The following is a 17,156-nucleotide window of genomic DNA, read 5'->3' on the forward strand; positions in this document are numbered from 1 at the left end:
TGCTCGAATTGCCTATTACTCAAAACTGACTTATTTTAGTTGTTTTTTATCAAAGAAAGCATTTGACATGACAGTGTGTGTGTGGGGGGGGGGGGGGCACAGAGCCAGAAAGGAGAACTGAGACCCTGAAGCAAACTGGGCAATGTAATGTTCAAATTAATTGAAACAATAGAGGGACAAACGGCAACAGCAGAAAGCCATGGTTGTGTAAACATGACACAGTAGTGTGGACGGGATGATCTCATAGGTACAGTTGTTACAGGGTGATGTCAACCAGTGGTTAAAGCAGCTACAGAAAAGCATGTAGATCTGTGAAATAGGTAATTTCTGATGGTTTATTAGTGTGTCTTTTCATAGTATACTTGATCTTCTCGAGTTTACGAAAAATCATCATGTCCTTCAGCCATTGATAAATAGCAGGAGGGTGAGGGATTTCCAATGCAAAAGCAGGTGGTGTCTAAAAAAACCTTGGTTAAATCATGGTGTAAGTAAGTGATACACCTAAAATTTATTTCAATAACGTCTTATTAAAAGTACTAATATATGTGTTCTTTGTTTTAATGCAATATCATGAAATTCCTCTTTATTAGTGTACTGGATTGGCGGTAATCCTGGTGACAGTGAAAAAGTATGTTCAATTCAATTACTTAACATTTTGAACACACAGCCCTGAAACCCCTGCAGACTTCTGCGCTGTTCAAATGTTAATGTAGCATGTTTAGGGATTATTGGAAGTCCCTAACCCATAATTACCAAGTATCCACATAATCCCCAGTGCGTTTACTGTTTTATCGTACTGTGATTGGTTTCTTTAATTATTCAATAATAGTGGTAGTAACTGTTATTCACATGAACGTTCTCTTTAATTGTTAATAGTAGTATTTAATGTTATTAACTTTAAGATGTAGTTACGTTGTAATAAATAGTGGCACCATCAGTGAGAGTGTTTGTTTTGGGAAAAAATCGCTGCTTGCCACGCTCGTAATGATAGTGTGAGTGACTTGTGTCCGAAGATATCCGCCGAGCCTAAACGACTGTTACACATTTTGTAAGTTTCCGCTCCCCGTCTCACGGTTTCGCGGCTCGTGGAGTACTCACTGACATGAAGCCCACCACAATCGAAAACAGACAAACCTAGATTTATCATCGACAACGATGTGTAACCTGAATTAAGTACGATAGTGATTGACCAATCACATCCCTGTTGTCGGAGCAAGGGTGGGCAAAAATAACACGGCTCATCTCAGTCCTAAAACGAGTCAATAACCCGGAAGTGTAGTTTGTGTGTACAGTCAGATGAGCAATACTGCCATGTATGAGCGGACTGAAGCAGAGCAGCTGACCGGGCACCGTGCGAGCTGCTGACGGCAGAACATTGTGTGGAGAGCCGCCGCGGTAGCAGCTAACGTTAGCAGCTAGTCGTGCGGAATGGGAGGCGGAAGTCCAGCTGCACCGGAGCCGTTCAGAGATGTGCTGTGTGTGAAGAAAACACCAGGTTGGCTCTAATAGCTGACGTTAGCTAGCTAGCCAGTCAGCTAGCCGCACAGTACAGCAGCTTCCAGGATGGCAGCCACAGAGAGCCGCTCCGAAGCTAGTGAGAGGTGAGTGTGTCCAGCTGCCTCCGTGCCTTCACTCAGAAAGCTCTGCTTTTGCTGGTGAACGGAGACAAGCTAGCAAACTGTACGCCCGTATAGCGGGTCTTGTGTGCTTTCACGTGGAGCTGACAGTCAGAATGATGAACGTGAAAGAAAGGTAATGTAAACACTGTCAGACTGTAAATGTATCTGTATCCGATTACAAGCAGTCGGATGCTTTGGGCTTTACTGTGATTCATAGTGGGATTTTGCATCAGATTAGATCAAAATATCACCGAGCTTCGGAGGCCTGAGCGCCAGAGTTGCCTTTCCACAATGTCCACAAGATGCGAGGCAGCTGGTTCACAGTATGATGCCCCGGTGAGCTGTCCGGTATGATTCCACCAGTCAACTCCACGTTGTCTGGGGGAGGGAGGAGCAGATTTAACAGTTTCCTCCCACTCCCCCATCCTGCTCCTGCGTTTACCATCCTACCTCCTTCTGTCTCTAACTTACTTTAATTGGACAGGGAGCCGTGACAGATCTCCAAGGAGTTGAAGGTACACTTTACGTTAGATTTTAATCTATTGTTGGCGATTTAATCCGTTTAGTTAGTAGAGTTCTTACTTTCCTGTTGTTAAAGATCGGACTAATTCTTCTGCTGTTCTTACTGCATCCAGTGTCTCAGTATTTCAGAACGAGTTGTGGTTTCAAGCTTAACTTTGCAACTGTTGAGCTGCAGCTGGGAATAGTTAGTGCTCCTTCTTTGGCTAAAGCAGCTATTCTTCGAAACTACTGTACAACTCTACCAACGGTACGTCTCTTTCTCTCCCCCCCCCCCCCCCCCCCCCCCCCCCCCACACACACACACACAGAAGTGACTGCTTGTGTATGTTTTAACTAATTATACAAGTGTATTAGATTCTTTAGTAAAGGTCAGAGCCAACCATTACCAAGATTTGTTTATTGTAGATATTTGTGTGTTTCCTGTCTTCCAGGCAGCCATTGATCCTATTTTACTATAGTAAAATCAGCATGCAGATACAGGACAGGTCTCTCCATTAGAAGTTCACAATGCAAAACAACTCTACTGAGGTCAGGCGAACAATGCAGCTTTCCATGCAGCATTAACATATGTTTAAAAATGAAAGTAGCAGTAAAGTGCAGTAGAAATGATGTTGATGGTCCTCTGACTTGTCAGAGTTGACCAGTCCTCCTTGAAGCCATCGAACAGTTAAGATAATTTTAGATAAGCTACACATTTATTTGTTCCACACAGAGAAATTTACGGAGGTACGGCAGCAAGCAAAATGAGGTGTCTAACTAACTTAGCAATATAAACACATGCAATATAAACATGGGAAAATACACAAAGTATACAAGTTGGTGTCTTTGTTGTTTTGTTAGGGTTAAGGTGGAGAAGTTAACTGTTTTGACCTGCATAAAGTTTGTGTAGGCAAGCATCCTTAGTGGATTATTGTTGGTCTGTATTTATCAGCACTAATTGGCTTAGGCACTTCCAATCCTGAGGAGGACGTGGTGTGACCTTCATCTTCTACAGAGTTAATTTCTTCAACCCTCCTTCACTTTGCAGCAACACAACATACATTTACTGTCACGGACAGAGACTATCGGTAGTGGCTGTTGTTTGAATAGACCCGTGTCACCACTTCCACATTTGTACAGGGAAGTCAAAGGTGGAAGTTGGCCAAAAAAAGTTGTGTTGACAGACAGAGAAACAGGAGAAGCAATTTAATGATTTACATTGTTAATTGCGCTTTCCCATCAGGCAAATATTATCAAGTCCTATTTATTACCTTTACTTTTTGGTTGATTTCTTCAGCCACACTAAAGCTGTCTTTCACTGCTGCATGATTTGTAGCTGTAACTTTTGCAAACATTCTGCTGAGAATGCAGGCTGCCTTTAATTGTACCTTTTGTTGCTTTTCTCTTAGGCTAAGCGTAGCATACTTGGCTCTGAGTTTTTGTCGAATTGCCGATGTAAATTGTAGCGTTGCTCGATTTATAAATAAAATTAAAAAAAGACCCACTGTAGTGAATGTTGGTGGCATTCTCGGACCTGACGTTTATGGCCACTGCAGTTCTGTGAAGCGGCATAGAATGGTATTGTAAGAAAATCATATTCTTTGCAAGCTCTTGCCGGTCCTTGTAGTCCCTCACAGGTGACAGAACCAGCCATCTTGACTAACTGACCTGTATATGATACGGGCAGGTAGCCTAGCATACACTCTTGTTGGTTAGCATCATGTTAGTAGGTATTAAATGCCACTAATTCTGCACTCTTGATCTTTGGTTAGCATTCATGGGCTTAGTTTGGACATTGCAACCAGCTGATGATGGTGCAGCAGCTGTACTAACGTCTGTTATTTCTGAGCTGCTATGTTATATGCTAAATTGTACAGCACAGATGTGTTTTGCTATTGCAACGCTGCTGCTCACTAATTGTTCCAACAGCGATCAGTAAGATAATAAGCAATATTCATCAGTTCCAAAAAAAACAGCTCTATACTGCAAAGAATACAAATCCTGTAAGCATAATGTGATTTGCTATGCCGCTAGATGAACAGACTATAATCACTTACTAGGCATGCACATTTTTCTCTTTTTTCTTGACTGTCTGTGAAGGTTCCCTGTTATCCAGGTCAGGGTTTCAGCGGGTGGAAAGTTCATCTTAGTCAGCTGGACTTGCCGGTAAAGGCTTGAAGGGGTTTCACCTCTCATCTGAAAGGCTTCTTCACTGATCGTCTTCTTCTTAACCAAACCTTTTAAGCATTTTGTTGATCAATAATTGGTCAATTGTCCACACTACTATAGGCAGAAGTTACAATGCTTCCCTTTCAAAGCACAGGGAGTATGCAGTCATTAAGATTTATACGCACTATTACTGAAAACACTGAACACCACAAATCAGAGTTACAGTGGGACTGGACCTCACTTATTTAGGCTTTTAAAATACAATAATTTACAATAATTACTTATCTTCTACTTGGCAAAAGTAGACACTCCCTGGGGCAACCCTTCAAAGTAGTCGACGTAATCGATTACGAAAATACATCGATTTGCATAAAGTTCGTCAATGCGTCACAATAGAATAAAATGGCGACTCCAGGTAAAAGCATAGACTCCAGCGGAGAACAAGCTGTGGCGAAAAAAACTCGCCCACAATCATGTTAGGGAGTATCTTAGAAAGACACCTAACAATGTAGACCTGATCTGCAAATTCGAAAATTACTTATCACAGCAGTACAACTATTATGCACGAACACCTGAAGCGAAAGTATCCCGAAGCGCAAGACAGCGCTGTAAGTTCCTCACCCACCAAGCATGATATATTAGAATTATCGACACGCGGAACGGGTTTCTGTTTGTAGTAGTCACTTGAAATGGATTTTGTTAATGTTCATGTTGTTGATTCAGACTAAAAGTTTTAGTTATTCTTGTGTAACACAAGAATACTTGAATTGCTCAAATTTTACTGCAAGATGATTTGGGCTACTAAGCTTGAGGTTGCACATTTGTTCCTGACTTGAATATTACATTGCCACATTTATTTTTGTTGGCTTGAATTGAATAAGCACTTGCTTTAATTTAATTTTGGACTGAAAAACGGAGATTGTCAGTTAAAACCGGGCTATTTTTTGTTGTGGAATAATGCAGTGCATGTGTTGTTTTGTTACATTTGATTCTTGTTGAGAGAAGATGATTGAATAAAAAAGGTAAATATTAATGACACAAGCTTGATATTTGTTTTGAGGAAATTAATTGTTACATTAAATTTAGTAATAAAAAATCTGTAGATTAATCAACTTATCAAAAAAATAATTAGGTGCAGCACTATCTCCCTTAAATTTTAAAATTTGTCTTGCTGATGTTTTATTTGAGAATACAGCCTTTGCATGTGTACTATGAATTCAATTTATCGGATTGAATGGAGCTAATATCCCAGGATCACCGAAATATATGAACTGCTGACTTTTTCAGCCAAGCATTTGGCATTACGAAGTCTTGAGTCTAAAAGAAAGCTTTAATGACAACTTTTGGGTACTGTGCTATTATGCTTCTTTCTGTGAGTCTGAGCTGCCTGAAAATAGTACATTGTTCCAAGACGACAACCCATGGCAGAGCCAAATCTAGTTAATCTTCGACTCTTGCAATAATACTGGTATAAATTTTCAGGAAGTAGAATTTCAGTATCGGTACGGGGTCACTTTTTTAGCATGCAAGTAAAGTTTCAAGTTTCAAGTTTCAAGTTTCAAGTTTCAAGAGTTTATTGTCATTTGCATAGAAAAACACAGGTTAATATTGTACATTGAAATTCTTTGTGACGAAAGAGACATTCTTTCATTTTTGGATATGAGGGATTTAGGGGAATAATTCTTACTAAAGCTCTCTGAACAGTGTGAAAACAAAAGAAAACTCTGAATCAAGTGTGTTCCTCTCAGAAGAGAACCATTGGGGACAAGTAAAGAGCAGTCCAGGAAACGACTCGTGATCTTTTGACTTGTTTGAGATGTGCAGTGATGGATTGTGCATCACAGGGTGAAGAACAGGAAATCCTGTCAGCATTGCTGGACATCACAGATAAAGTGGCCATCACTCTACCCTTTTCTGTTCTTTGGGGAAATATGCGATTCAGCTGCTCATTGTTCCTTTTCTGCTCTCTTTGCAGGACGATGGCTGAAGGATAACATCCAACGAGTCACTTTCCCTAACCCCGCCCTCCTCTTTTTTAGTCTTACCTTTCTTCTGGAACCCCCCTTTTTCAGTGTTCCTTCTACATGCGCTCCAAAGTAAAAGCATGTAAAACATCCTCCTTACCAAAACATGGAATGAGTTTCCTATTCAGTATTTTCATTTTCAGCTTCATCCCAAACTGACACATCTGTCCCACTTTGGTTCCATCATTTCTTCCCAACCTGCATCCTTTGACTCAACCTTATCCATTTTGTGGCGTCATTGGGCCATGGTTCGCAAGAAAGGTTCTCTTATACTTTGTGGTGCTTTCCTGTTCGTCGCCTGGAATGCTTTGCTCCTGCTCTATCTGTGGGGTCGTCCTCCAGTTGGCCGCCTTGGAGAAGGTGGAGGAGCTGAACCGGGGGGAAAGGAAGAGTGGGACTGGGGCAGAGGGAAAGCGGGGCAGGTCAACCTAGCTGGCGAGGTCATCCGATTGGCAGAAGAGGTTGAAGTCCAGCTGGAGACCCAGAAGAAGCTCCTTAAACAGATTGAAAGTCACAGGGCTGCCTGGGCTCGGCAGAAGGATGTTGGGAAAAGAGAAACAGATGGTGCAAAAGAAGACCACAAGAAAGAAACTGTTCTCCAGTTGCCTGAGACTCCTGTTCCTCTGGAAGACAATGTGGATAAGAAGGACCAAGCAGAAATAAAAGACACACAGAATCATATTACTACAGGAGCGCCGCATTCTGTGCAGGACTCTGAAATAAAAGATAAGCTAGATGAGAACAAGTTAGAGGTTTCTGTTGCCAGCCCAGTTGTTATTCCCATCCTGGTCATCGCTTGTGACAGAGTCACGGTAAAACGAAGCCTTGACAGACTGATACAATACCGCCCCTCGCCAGAACTCTTTCCAATCATTGTCAGTCAGGACTGTGGCCACGGCGAGACAGCTCGTGTCATTGGCTCATACGGTGAGCAAGTGACGCACATTAGCCAACCAGATCTGTCTGACATCAGAGTCCGACCAGAGCACAGGAAGTTCCAGGGCTACTACAAAATTGCCAGACATTACCGCTGGGCACTCAACCAAGTGTTCAACACGTTCTCCCAGTCGACGGTGGTCATCGTGGAGGATGACCTGGAGGTGAGTGTGCGACCAAAAATCTTAGTCACATTATAATTTATGATGGTAATGCATCAGTGTAAAAGCCAACCCTCTCTAATGCATCAGATTGTACAGGATAACTGCAAATAGCAAATGTCATAACAGCAAAATATTTCTGCCGATATTGTACTTGCATTTACTTAATGGAAATTAATGCAATAACAATTTCAACCAATTGCCAATTGCAAGTTCTACATTCTACAAAAACACACCTCATTAAATAAAACTGTCTGTCTGTACAACAAGTCAACATTATTTTTAACCTTCACAGAGGTCATCTTAGCCAGGCACAAGAATCCTAAAACGATACTTTTGTTCAAAAGATCATTTGGTCCTAACTGGCACCAAATCACTTTTATTATTAGTATGACTTTGATACTGCAGCATTACTTGAAACAATTGAATTATCTAATGTACTGGAGTTATTTTTTGACAACAACAACAGATGCACCAAACACAGCACCTTGAACCGTCCTTCCAGCTTAAAGTTTAAAGACAGAAACCCCAGCTGACAAATCAGTACTTTCAACCCAGTTTTGGACTCTCTCACAAGCAATATGGATGAAGTGTACTTTGGCCTTGAGCTTCAATGTGTCCTTTCAGATATATATATATATTTAACTTAACTTTACCTATATCAAGCACACCACCACCACATGCCCCCTTCACACAGCGATTGGCCAGGTTTATGTGGAAGGGGTAAGGCTTTCAATTTCTTTTTCTTTTCTTTCTGTTCACGCCCTCTGTTGAGCAATATAGAATATATTATACCCAACACATCAAAATCGGCTTAGACTACTCGGCTCCTTATTGTTGCCTGGTGAGGGGACGTCCATTCAATATGGCTTCCACATTACAGATGAGTTTGGAATCCTTCATCATCCAGCTTTTGCTGATGAAGTACAGAGTTGAGCACCTTTGTGACTATGCAAATAGATCATTCCCATGCTTTGACATGATGTGACACCGGTATATGGAGTATTGCAACTCCATTTCACTCCAGACTGAAGTTATGGATTTTGAATTTTTAATGTGATTCAGAGCTTCTCTCAGTTCACGTTCTGTTTCCAGAAAGTTAGGCTTTCTAAGTTGGCCCCTTCTGGAAATGAATGCGTAGTGCATTGTTGCAAGAACTGGTGTGTGCCATTTCCATGTGTGCTGGCCAAGGGGCTGAAGATAACTCCATAGTGTTTGACAGGGCAAAATAATCACTATCCACATTTGTGAATGGTGGGGGGTCAGGTTTCAGTCTTTCCTTGTGAAAATCTGCCCTCTTTTGTCCACCCAGCTTTCCCCTATAATGTCTGCAAACAACGCAGGAAGAGAGGATCTGTCTGGCAGCTGCATTAATGCTTCTGATCCTGTCCTGCAGACGAAATCTGGAAAGCATGTGATCTCTTCTGCAATGTCCTGATTGCTCATGTCAGTGGCATACGTTGAGAGTGAGAATGTGCTAATCTTTAGCAAGAAAGACTGGGTGTTTCCATCAGGTATTGCTACTTTGCTGAGCCTGCCTTCCCACCCTCAAGGCCTTGCCCTTTTCCAACATTGGCTCAAGTGTGTAAATGTGACCGCTTTTCTTCACTCCAGATCAAGGGTCAGCAACTTGTGGCTCTTTTGCCCTCCAGTGGTTCCTTGTGGCTTTGACAAAAAATCTATGGAAAGGAACAACGGTTATTTTGTCGAAAATTTTGGATTTTCATCTATTGTATTCGTAAGGGATTTTTACCTTCTTTAATTGTAAAATTGTGTAGCTTTTACACCGTGCATCACCTACCTGTACCTACCTGTTCCCGCTGTTTTCCCTGGAACTGCTGCGATAGGCGAAGTAGAGCAAATATACAAGAATGAGAACCATAAGTCAGATGTGGTAAAACATTTATTGACTGCTCATAAACAATGTAAATGAAAATTATGATGTTGGCTAATTTAGCCTTAATAGGTTGTCTTACCTTCATTATAAGGCTAAAATATTTTTTGGAGGGCCCAAATGGTCAAACATGGCTTTTTTTGACGGTGAAGGTTGCTGACCCCTGCTCCAGATGTTCTATTTTTCAAAGCAGTTATGTCAACACTGAAACTTTCCAGTTGGCAGTACTGAATGATGGCACATAAAGCATTAGTCAATATCTTCAAGAGACAAGGTTTGACCACCTAGTGTGGCTCTCTACATCTCCTTTTCCGCTGTGTTCTTCTGTTGAGTTAATCCAGTCCATTGGACACATTAGTTTGTATTTCTTTCCTCCTCTGACACAACAACTACAATACCCTTTTCTCCCTAAGAAAGCAAAGTGACTGAGATCTCTTTGCCTTTTCCATGAAGAGAAAAAGGTCATCAGCGAGTATGGGTTCACTTTGTGAGGTTTTTATACATAGAGAGGGAAAAAGAACCATAATAATATTTATTACAAACAAGAAATGGGGGAAAAAAACAATCCGTTATGGTTATATCAGTGTAAACCTGCTGGATATCACTGTTGTTAGTATGATGATATGGTCGGTGTAGGTGTGCTGGATGGCATCATTTACCATTCCAGAAAGATTTAGGTGAAACAAAAATGGATGTGCAGAAAACTGAACAGATCATGGACGCAACAAGCTGCGGCAGATAAAGGGAAGAAAGAAAAATAGAAAAAACAGGCCTACTCCATTAGTCAAATTCATCCAAATATGATGGAGGGGACAGGTAGTTGTTATGAACTGAACCCAAGGGACATGCATTTACAAAGTGGTACCTGTATTGAGTACCACAGGGTTTTTGGTGCACTTTGAGATCTTGGTTGGGAGAGACGAGTGATAGAGGGTAGTATGACAAAGAATGAAGTGCAGCAGGATTGGGCTTCCAGTCTGTTCCAGGCTAGATGCAGGGGAATCACTGAACTTACATCTTAGTTTAGTTCCTAATGCACTTAAGCACTGTTGTTGCTGTCCATCCAGAAGGTTGGATTTTCCAGCTCTAGCTGCAGTTCTGCTTTCAACATCGCATTGCAAGCACAGCGGCTGATTTTCACTTTTTCTTTTCACTTTAACAACTCTTTCCAACTTTCCTGGGAGGAATTGATCAACAAATCCCGACAGAGCCTCTTGTTTTCATTTTGCACTCATTTTGAAACTGCACTGTAACCATCCGCACTAGTGACTGAGAAGTGATGTCATAGGGCATCTAAGCTGTCCAAAATCTTTGGGCCTGATGCATCTCGGCACACTGAAGGTCTTCTAGCCACTCCTCCCTCTGCAGCTGGTATGTTTGAGGAATATGATCATCCCAAGAGTTTGATGGTGTCAATCACATATGCTGGGAACTTCTTAGGGCAGAACTGACACAGCTGGGAGACGATATTGCGACAAACAGGTGAACAATTGTGCTGTATTCAGCGAAATGTTGTGTCAGTCATTTGGCAACCACAGGAAGTGAAGAAAATCTACGTCATATGTTGCCACTTTGGCTTCATACTTGATACATTGCTTGTATATCAGTCACTGCTATAGATCTGTGACGAAACCTTGCATTGCAGTCAAATACCACTCTTGAGGTTCTTTTTTTTTTCAAGCACTTGTCGGTGAATGTTGTCGCAAATCACAGGGGTCTTGTGCTTTGTGTATGCACCAGGCAATTCAAAGAAGGCGTTGCTATTAAGTGTGGTGACCCGCAATCATGAGATGACGTGACTGTTGCCAAATGTTTCTCCCCCATGAGTTGCTCAGTGCAGAAGATTGCAGCGTCCAATTCCGTAGCATTTTGCTGCTTTTTGTAACCTTACAAGTTCTGGAGCTCTCTCCCAACACTAAGTGAAAATCTCAAAAATACGAGTCAAAAGAGTGAAGAAACAGTCCAAAAAGGCATAATCGGGTGCAGTCCAGGTTTATTGCCCATAAAGTGTACAGCAATCAACCAGTGAGATTCAAGTCTGAACTGGTTTATACACTCAAACTTTAAAATAGCTTTTTCTAAATGCACACCGTTTTTAATTTTCCAGATCATCATTGGTTAAATTCTTTGCAAATTGGTTGCATGTTTTTCTCATCTGTTGTCTTTGCATTGTAACATTTTCGTGGCCAAATTTTCTTTTCCCTAGGTTTTACCTGTGTCCTGTTTATCTACGCATGAGCCAGTCTCTACCACATTTCCCAGAATTGTAACACGATCAAAACATGTCTCTAAGCTGTCCAGGTGTTTGCCTGGATTGTCCATTTTACACTATTAAGACAAGAGTTTTAATCACAGTTCTGTTACCACCTGTTTTCGCAGCTGTGCCTTCTGCCATTTTAAGGGTTTGAGGAGCTAAAAATGACTGAAAATGTATTGAAACTAAAAACTTTTTTTTGAAGGCAGTTGCGCTTGGACACACAAATATGCATGTCACGTCGTTGACCCAAATACAAACACCTTACAAGGTCGATTTGCAAAGGAAAGTAAATTTGCAACCTGCTTTTTCTGCCTACCGTCTCCTCACTGAGCTTTATAACCGCAGCACCACACACACTTAAGTGTCTCTCAACCTGTCCAGCATTGCCAGAGTCTAGTGACTTGTTCAGTTTTGATATAATTGGCTTCCAAAGTTGGTTTGTCAGTAGGACTACTCTGCCTTGGCATAGGTATGCACAGTGCCTTCTAGTTAGTGTAATGATGAAGCGTCTCACAGATCTGTGCTTCTTCTCTCCTTCAGGTAGCACCGGACTTTTTTGAGTATTTCAGAGCTCTCTATCCCATTCTCCGCTCTGATCCATCCTTGTGGTGCGTTTCTGCCTGGAACGATAATGGAAGAGATGCCCTGGTGAACCCAGCCAAGGCAGAGCTCCTCTACAGAACAGACTTCTTCCCCGGTCTGGGCTGGATGCTTCTGAAGGAAATGTGGGATGAGCTAGAACCCAAATGGCCCTCAGCCTTCTGGGATGACTGGATGCGCCAGCCAGAACAGCGCAAGGAACGCTCCTGCATCCGGCCGGAAATCTCCCGGACTATCACCTTTGGTCGAAAAGGTGTCAGTTTAGGTCAATTCTTTGACCAATACCTACGCTACATTAAGCTAAACACTGATTCTGTGCCTTTTACCAAACACAACTTGTCTTATTTGTTAAAAGAGAACTATGATGAAAACTTCATTAAAGAGGTTTACAGTGCGCCGCTGGTGAAGATTGAGGCCCTGCAGCAAGGTAGTGTTGTAAATAGACAAGGTCCATATCGGGTGCAATACTCAAGTCGGGATAGTTTTAAGGTGTTTGCTCGAAATTTAGGAGTGATGGATGACTTCAAATCCGGGGTTCCTCGTACAGGCTACAGGGGTGTGGTCAGTTTTCTGTACCGGGGGCGACGGGTGTTCTTGGCTCCACCAGAAGGCTGGACACACTACGACATCAGCTGGAGCTGAGAGATCTATTGTCTATCAGACTATATCATGTGAATGGTGTTGAAGAGGGAGAAACGCCCTCTCAAACCAAAGAATATTACTTTGTATTTGTAACTGTTCATGAAGGATACATGCAACGAGTCCGGGAGCAGTGAAGGATGGGAAATGTCAGGTTTATGGGCCACATAGACTGTTTGCTGCCAACAACTGGTCAAATGTGACTTAAGGGAGTCTTGCACCCACATATTTCAGCAGCTACATATGAAACATCAACGTGCAGTAAGAAATCTGGAACGTTCACATTCAAGATATTTCAGTATTGGCTTAATGCAAAATGGGAAACTGAACCCATCCCGCCATAAATGGTTATGTCACACTCAATGAACACCTCAATTTTGTCACCATAAAACATTGGCTTTACATGTTTTGTGCAAGTTTAACTGCCTGTCATTTGGAGCAGCTGTGTTCAATGGAGCAGAACTCCAGTTCTGTTTACTCGTTCTGCTCTCTGTTCCTGCAGCCTGTGAAACTCCTGCAGACATTTCTGGGTAAGGGGGCACTTGCCACTCCACTAAAGGCTTTGCAGAGTTATTTCCACCAGGGCTGACAGCTTTCATACCCACAGGAAGGGACTTTCTCTGTTTAAGGATAGTAACTGCCCCCTCTTCCTGAGCGCCCCTCAGTGGACAATCTGGGTTATGTTCTTTATTTCAGGGAACTTGGGAGTCCCTTTAAATTATCCAGTTTTCTGTTAATCTTAACATCGGACATTTATATTTTAGACATGCGTATGCGCGTGCACACCCCTCAACATAACAAAACAATTTAGCTCCGGCTTAGGTGGTTTAGTTCAGTAAAAGTTCCATTAATGATTTGAGTTAAATGGTGTCACATTGGTGTAATCCAGCAGAGGGGCTGTGAGGATTTCAGTACATTTTCAGTAAGGGACAATGGGGGGAGATTACAATGACACTTTATCACAGAATTATTTGGTTTGTTGGTGACTAGCTGTTTAAAAACATTGTGAGTCTAATGGTGAAGTTTTTCTTTAATTATCAGCACCGTTGTCCTCTTTCTCAACATCTGATGAGGGGGTACAGCACTAAATCAGATTAGATCAGATCTCCTCCAACTGGTTTTGGAACGTTTGTAATGTCATTGTTTGTATTGCTCTGAAGAGCCCAGTTTGAATTCCATCATTGTGATGGACAGAACTGCACTGGTTGGTCATTTCAGAGGAAGGACCCTTGGCAGCGATCACTACAGGGGGATGAAACTGTATTAATGGAACACAAATGAAGGTTTAAACAGGATGTTGGTGAAGCTATTCTGGAATTTATAACTGTGTAATGAGTTTGCCACACCACAACTGAGATTCAACATGGCTGGGTCAGACATTTTACTGAAATATTTTCACCCTAAACCTCTCTTACAGGGACATTGTTTGGGGAAGTTTAGGTTTGTTAAAAAACCGATAGTTTGATGGGTTTTTATTAGTTTATGTAATGAGAAGGCTAATGATTGGACCAGACCTTGATACGTGGTTATCATTGTACTGTATTTAGCTTTGGGAGATTATCCAGATTGATTGATTTCCATGTCAATGTATGGTGATGTGTAATACCACTGCCTGATGTGTTTATAACTTTAATACATTATAAATAAAATGAACTATTTTGATATTTGTCCACATGCAGGAGTCCCTCTTTGTTTGCAGGAGTGTCATACCTGCAACAGTTCATTCACACCGGCTGTGACTCATTATTGTTTTCTCTTCCTGCTTCCTGTCTGTCATCCCGTCATGCTGCTTCCTGTTTCACCAACATGTAGAAGTCTACTGAATTGAATGGCCTGGGGCCTGAACTACGAAGGAAGCTCAACAGACCTCGGCCATGTTCACATAAACTGACTTTACAAGATTGAAACCCCACAATCTGGTTTAATCAGTATGGCAACAGTGCTAATTAATAAACTTTGTCAATGCCAGCTTTCTTAATGCAGTGGCGTTGGGCATGTCTGCGAAGAAGTACCTACAGGAGCAAGATGTTCCTGTGTTCATGTGCGGCATCCCTAATTCACGTCAGAGGAGCTTGTGTGTGTGTGTGCGTGTGTGTGGTGTGTGTGCGCGTGTGCGTGCGTGTGTGTATTGTCCTACTTTTTTTGATTTTATGGAAAGTGTTCAAGTCATGTCAAATGCACTCAAATAAACCAGGATTTGATCTGACTCTGAAGTTGTCTTCAGTGTCATTACTGTATCTTGTTGATTGAATATTATATCTTGTTATCAGTACCTTGGACTAAGCGTTGTTCTCATCATTATTGTTTTAGTTGCAATCCCGGTAGGTTAAAGGCACGGCAAAGCAAGGAAAGAGTGAACATAAATGTCTGCCTTCTGCCGTGAATCTGTAGCGTTGGTATAGAATATCCACTGGAAATCAAGCATTTTTCCATTTTCTAAATATCCTTGCCCTGCCTTATACTAGGAAACCCAAGAAAGATCCTTTCAAGATCCTGCATGAACCCTGACACTACTTTCCAAGCAAAGTGCTTCATTTTTCTTCAAGACCCAACATATGCTGCTCTAAACCAAGCTAGCTGAGGAACATAAGTCACCCTGCCGTACCAAGTGCCATCAGAAGTGAGGCAGCTTTCAGGCAGGCTACTTCATCACTCTACTGCTTTGAGTCTTTCCAAAAGCAAAAGTCACAGGACTCCTTCAGGAAGAGGAAGATGATGTGTGCTGTTTGACATGTTTATGTCGACATAAAGACAAGCTGCATTCACAGTCAGTGGTCCACTGCACAGTGGATATGCAAGATCCGCAGCAGGATCTGTCACATCTAACACGCCGGCTCAACTGCAGGGAGACACAGTGAAAGTGACAGACCACAAGGCGAAACACTCACAAAAACTTCAGATATTCACTCTACTCACAGTCTCTACCCAGAATGTAGTTGAAGACAGAGTTTATGAACCCATTGAAATTGCTTTTTACACTTTTTTTTTTTTTTACTTGACATTGCAGAGAAATTACATGACGTGCTTTGATATGTGTTTTGAGTAATGGGTCCTTTCTAGCCAGTCTGTCCCTAACTGTGTTATTGGCTGGGGTCCCGTCTAAGGGAATTCCCAAGGACCGATCTTTAAAGGGGAAGAATAACACTTCTGGCCTCATTTTCAGACATGAGGTTTACTAAATTGGAAGATCAACTTACCTCTGCCACCAGACATAACGGTCATGTGCAGATACGTCATTCACGTCAGAGGAGCTTGTATTGGTCTATTTTTATGCTTGTATATAAATTGTACTGAGCCATCCAAGAAAAGTTAATCAGAAACAACTGGACTTGCCAGTAAAAGCTTGATGACGTTTCACCTCTCACCAGAAAGGCTCCTTCACAATCAGGAAGACAGGTGGAGATTAACCTCTGTGGAGTCATATTCAGTGTCGTTCATACTCCTGGTTAAAATGTTTAAAATGATGGAGTTAGAGTGATTAAAGTCCACTGTGGTCAGGTGTGGATAATGACGACAGTGGTTGGGGTTCTCCTCTCTGCTGTAACAATGGTCATTGGAGGCTGAGTGGTTGTGTAGGACAGGGACGGATGAGAGAACAGCATTGTAAGATAAAATAAAATAAGATACTTTATTCATCATCATGTTGCATGCAATTCACAGCAAATTGCATGCAATTGAAATTTAACTTGCACCCCTTCATATCACACACACACAAACACATGCATTACGGAGGGGGTGCAGGGCAGCCATTTTTCGGGGCCCATGGAGCAGTTGGGGGTTTGGTGCCTTGCTCACATGCACCTCGGCAGTTATCTGGAGGCAAACTGACAACTCACCAGCTACGAGTTGTACCACCTCTACCAGCTGCCCACCCAGCGGACTGATGGTGGTGTCGTAGACCTCCTCCCCTGTTCAGAGATGGTTTCACTATCTTTTTCACTATTACTATCTTTACATACATAGCCTCTATCAAACCATCTGTCGTCCCTGTCCAGAATTATACATTTGGATCTGTGAAACTGATTTGGATCAGGCATACGTCTTCGTTTTTATCCTATTTCAACATTTCAACTTACACTTCCTTTACAGTTGTTTATATCATATATATTAAATATATATATATATATATATATATATATATATATATATATATATATATATATATTAAATATATATATATATATATACATATATCATATATATAGTTTTTGAAGTTGAATAGTTATGTTGTCTCCATTAATAATGTTTGAAAGTAGACTTGTAAAAAACAATGCAGTTATTGCTGTAGTGTGTATATTGATCCTGATCGCTAATGCGAGTAATGAAATCCCGTGATTTATTGAAATTCATATCCCT

At 41.6% G+C, this 17,156-nt stretch overlaps 1 protein-coding gene across 3 annotated transcripts; it reads left to right on the forward strand.

The window, feature by feature from the left end:
• Positions 1-1,093: 1,093 nt before the first annotated feature.
• On the forward strand, positions 1,094-14,468 carry mgat1b (alpha-1,3-mannosyl-glycoprotein 2-beta-N-acetylglucosaminyltransferase b). 3 transcript variants are annotated; one of them, XM_076157138.1, is made up of 3 exons: positions 1,094-1,601; positions 6,265-7,413; positions 12,102-14,468. In XM_076157138.1, the coding sequence occupies exons 2-3, from the start codon at positions 6,559-6,561 to the stop codon at positions 12,801-12,803; spliced, it is 1,557 nt and encodes a 518-aa protein (XP_076013253.1). In that variant the 5' UTR covers positions 1,094-1,601; positions 6,265-6,558; the 3' UTR covers positions 12,804-14,468. The 3 variants fall into 3 exon arrangements, with proteins under 3 accessions (XP_076013253.1, XP_076013254.1, XP_076013255.1); XM_076157139.1 differs by lacking the exon at positions 1,094-1,601 and adding an exon at positions 1,958-2,134; XM_076157140.1 differs by lacking the exon at positions 1,094-1,601 and adding an exon at positions 2,206-2,388.
• Positions 14,469-17,156: the final 2,688 nt, after the last annotated feature.

This window comes from Genypterus blacodes, unplaced genomic scaffold (genome assembly GCF_046128005.1).
Source record: "Genypterus blacodes isolate CSIRO-AG114 ecotype Tasmania unplaced genomic scaffold, CSIRO-AGI_Gbla_v1 ptg000072l_1, whole genome shotgun sequence".
NCBI lineage: Eukaryota > Metazoa > Chordata > Actinopteri > Ophidiiformes > Ophidiidae > Genypterus > Genypterus blacodes.

What these genes read in the sequence shown, in the direction of transcription:
- mgat1b (XM_076157138.1), top strand. Translation starts at nt 6,559, where the DNA reads ATGGTTCGCAAGAAAGGTTCTCTTATACTTTGTGGTGCTTTCCTGTTC. An exon ending in TCGTGGAGGATGACCTGGAG is followed by an intron (nt 7,414 to 12,101) that starts GTGAGTGTGCGA and finishes TCTCTCCTTCAG; the next exon opens with GTAGCACCGGACTTTTTTGA.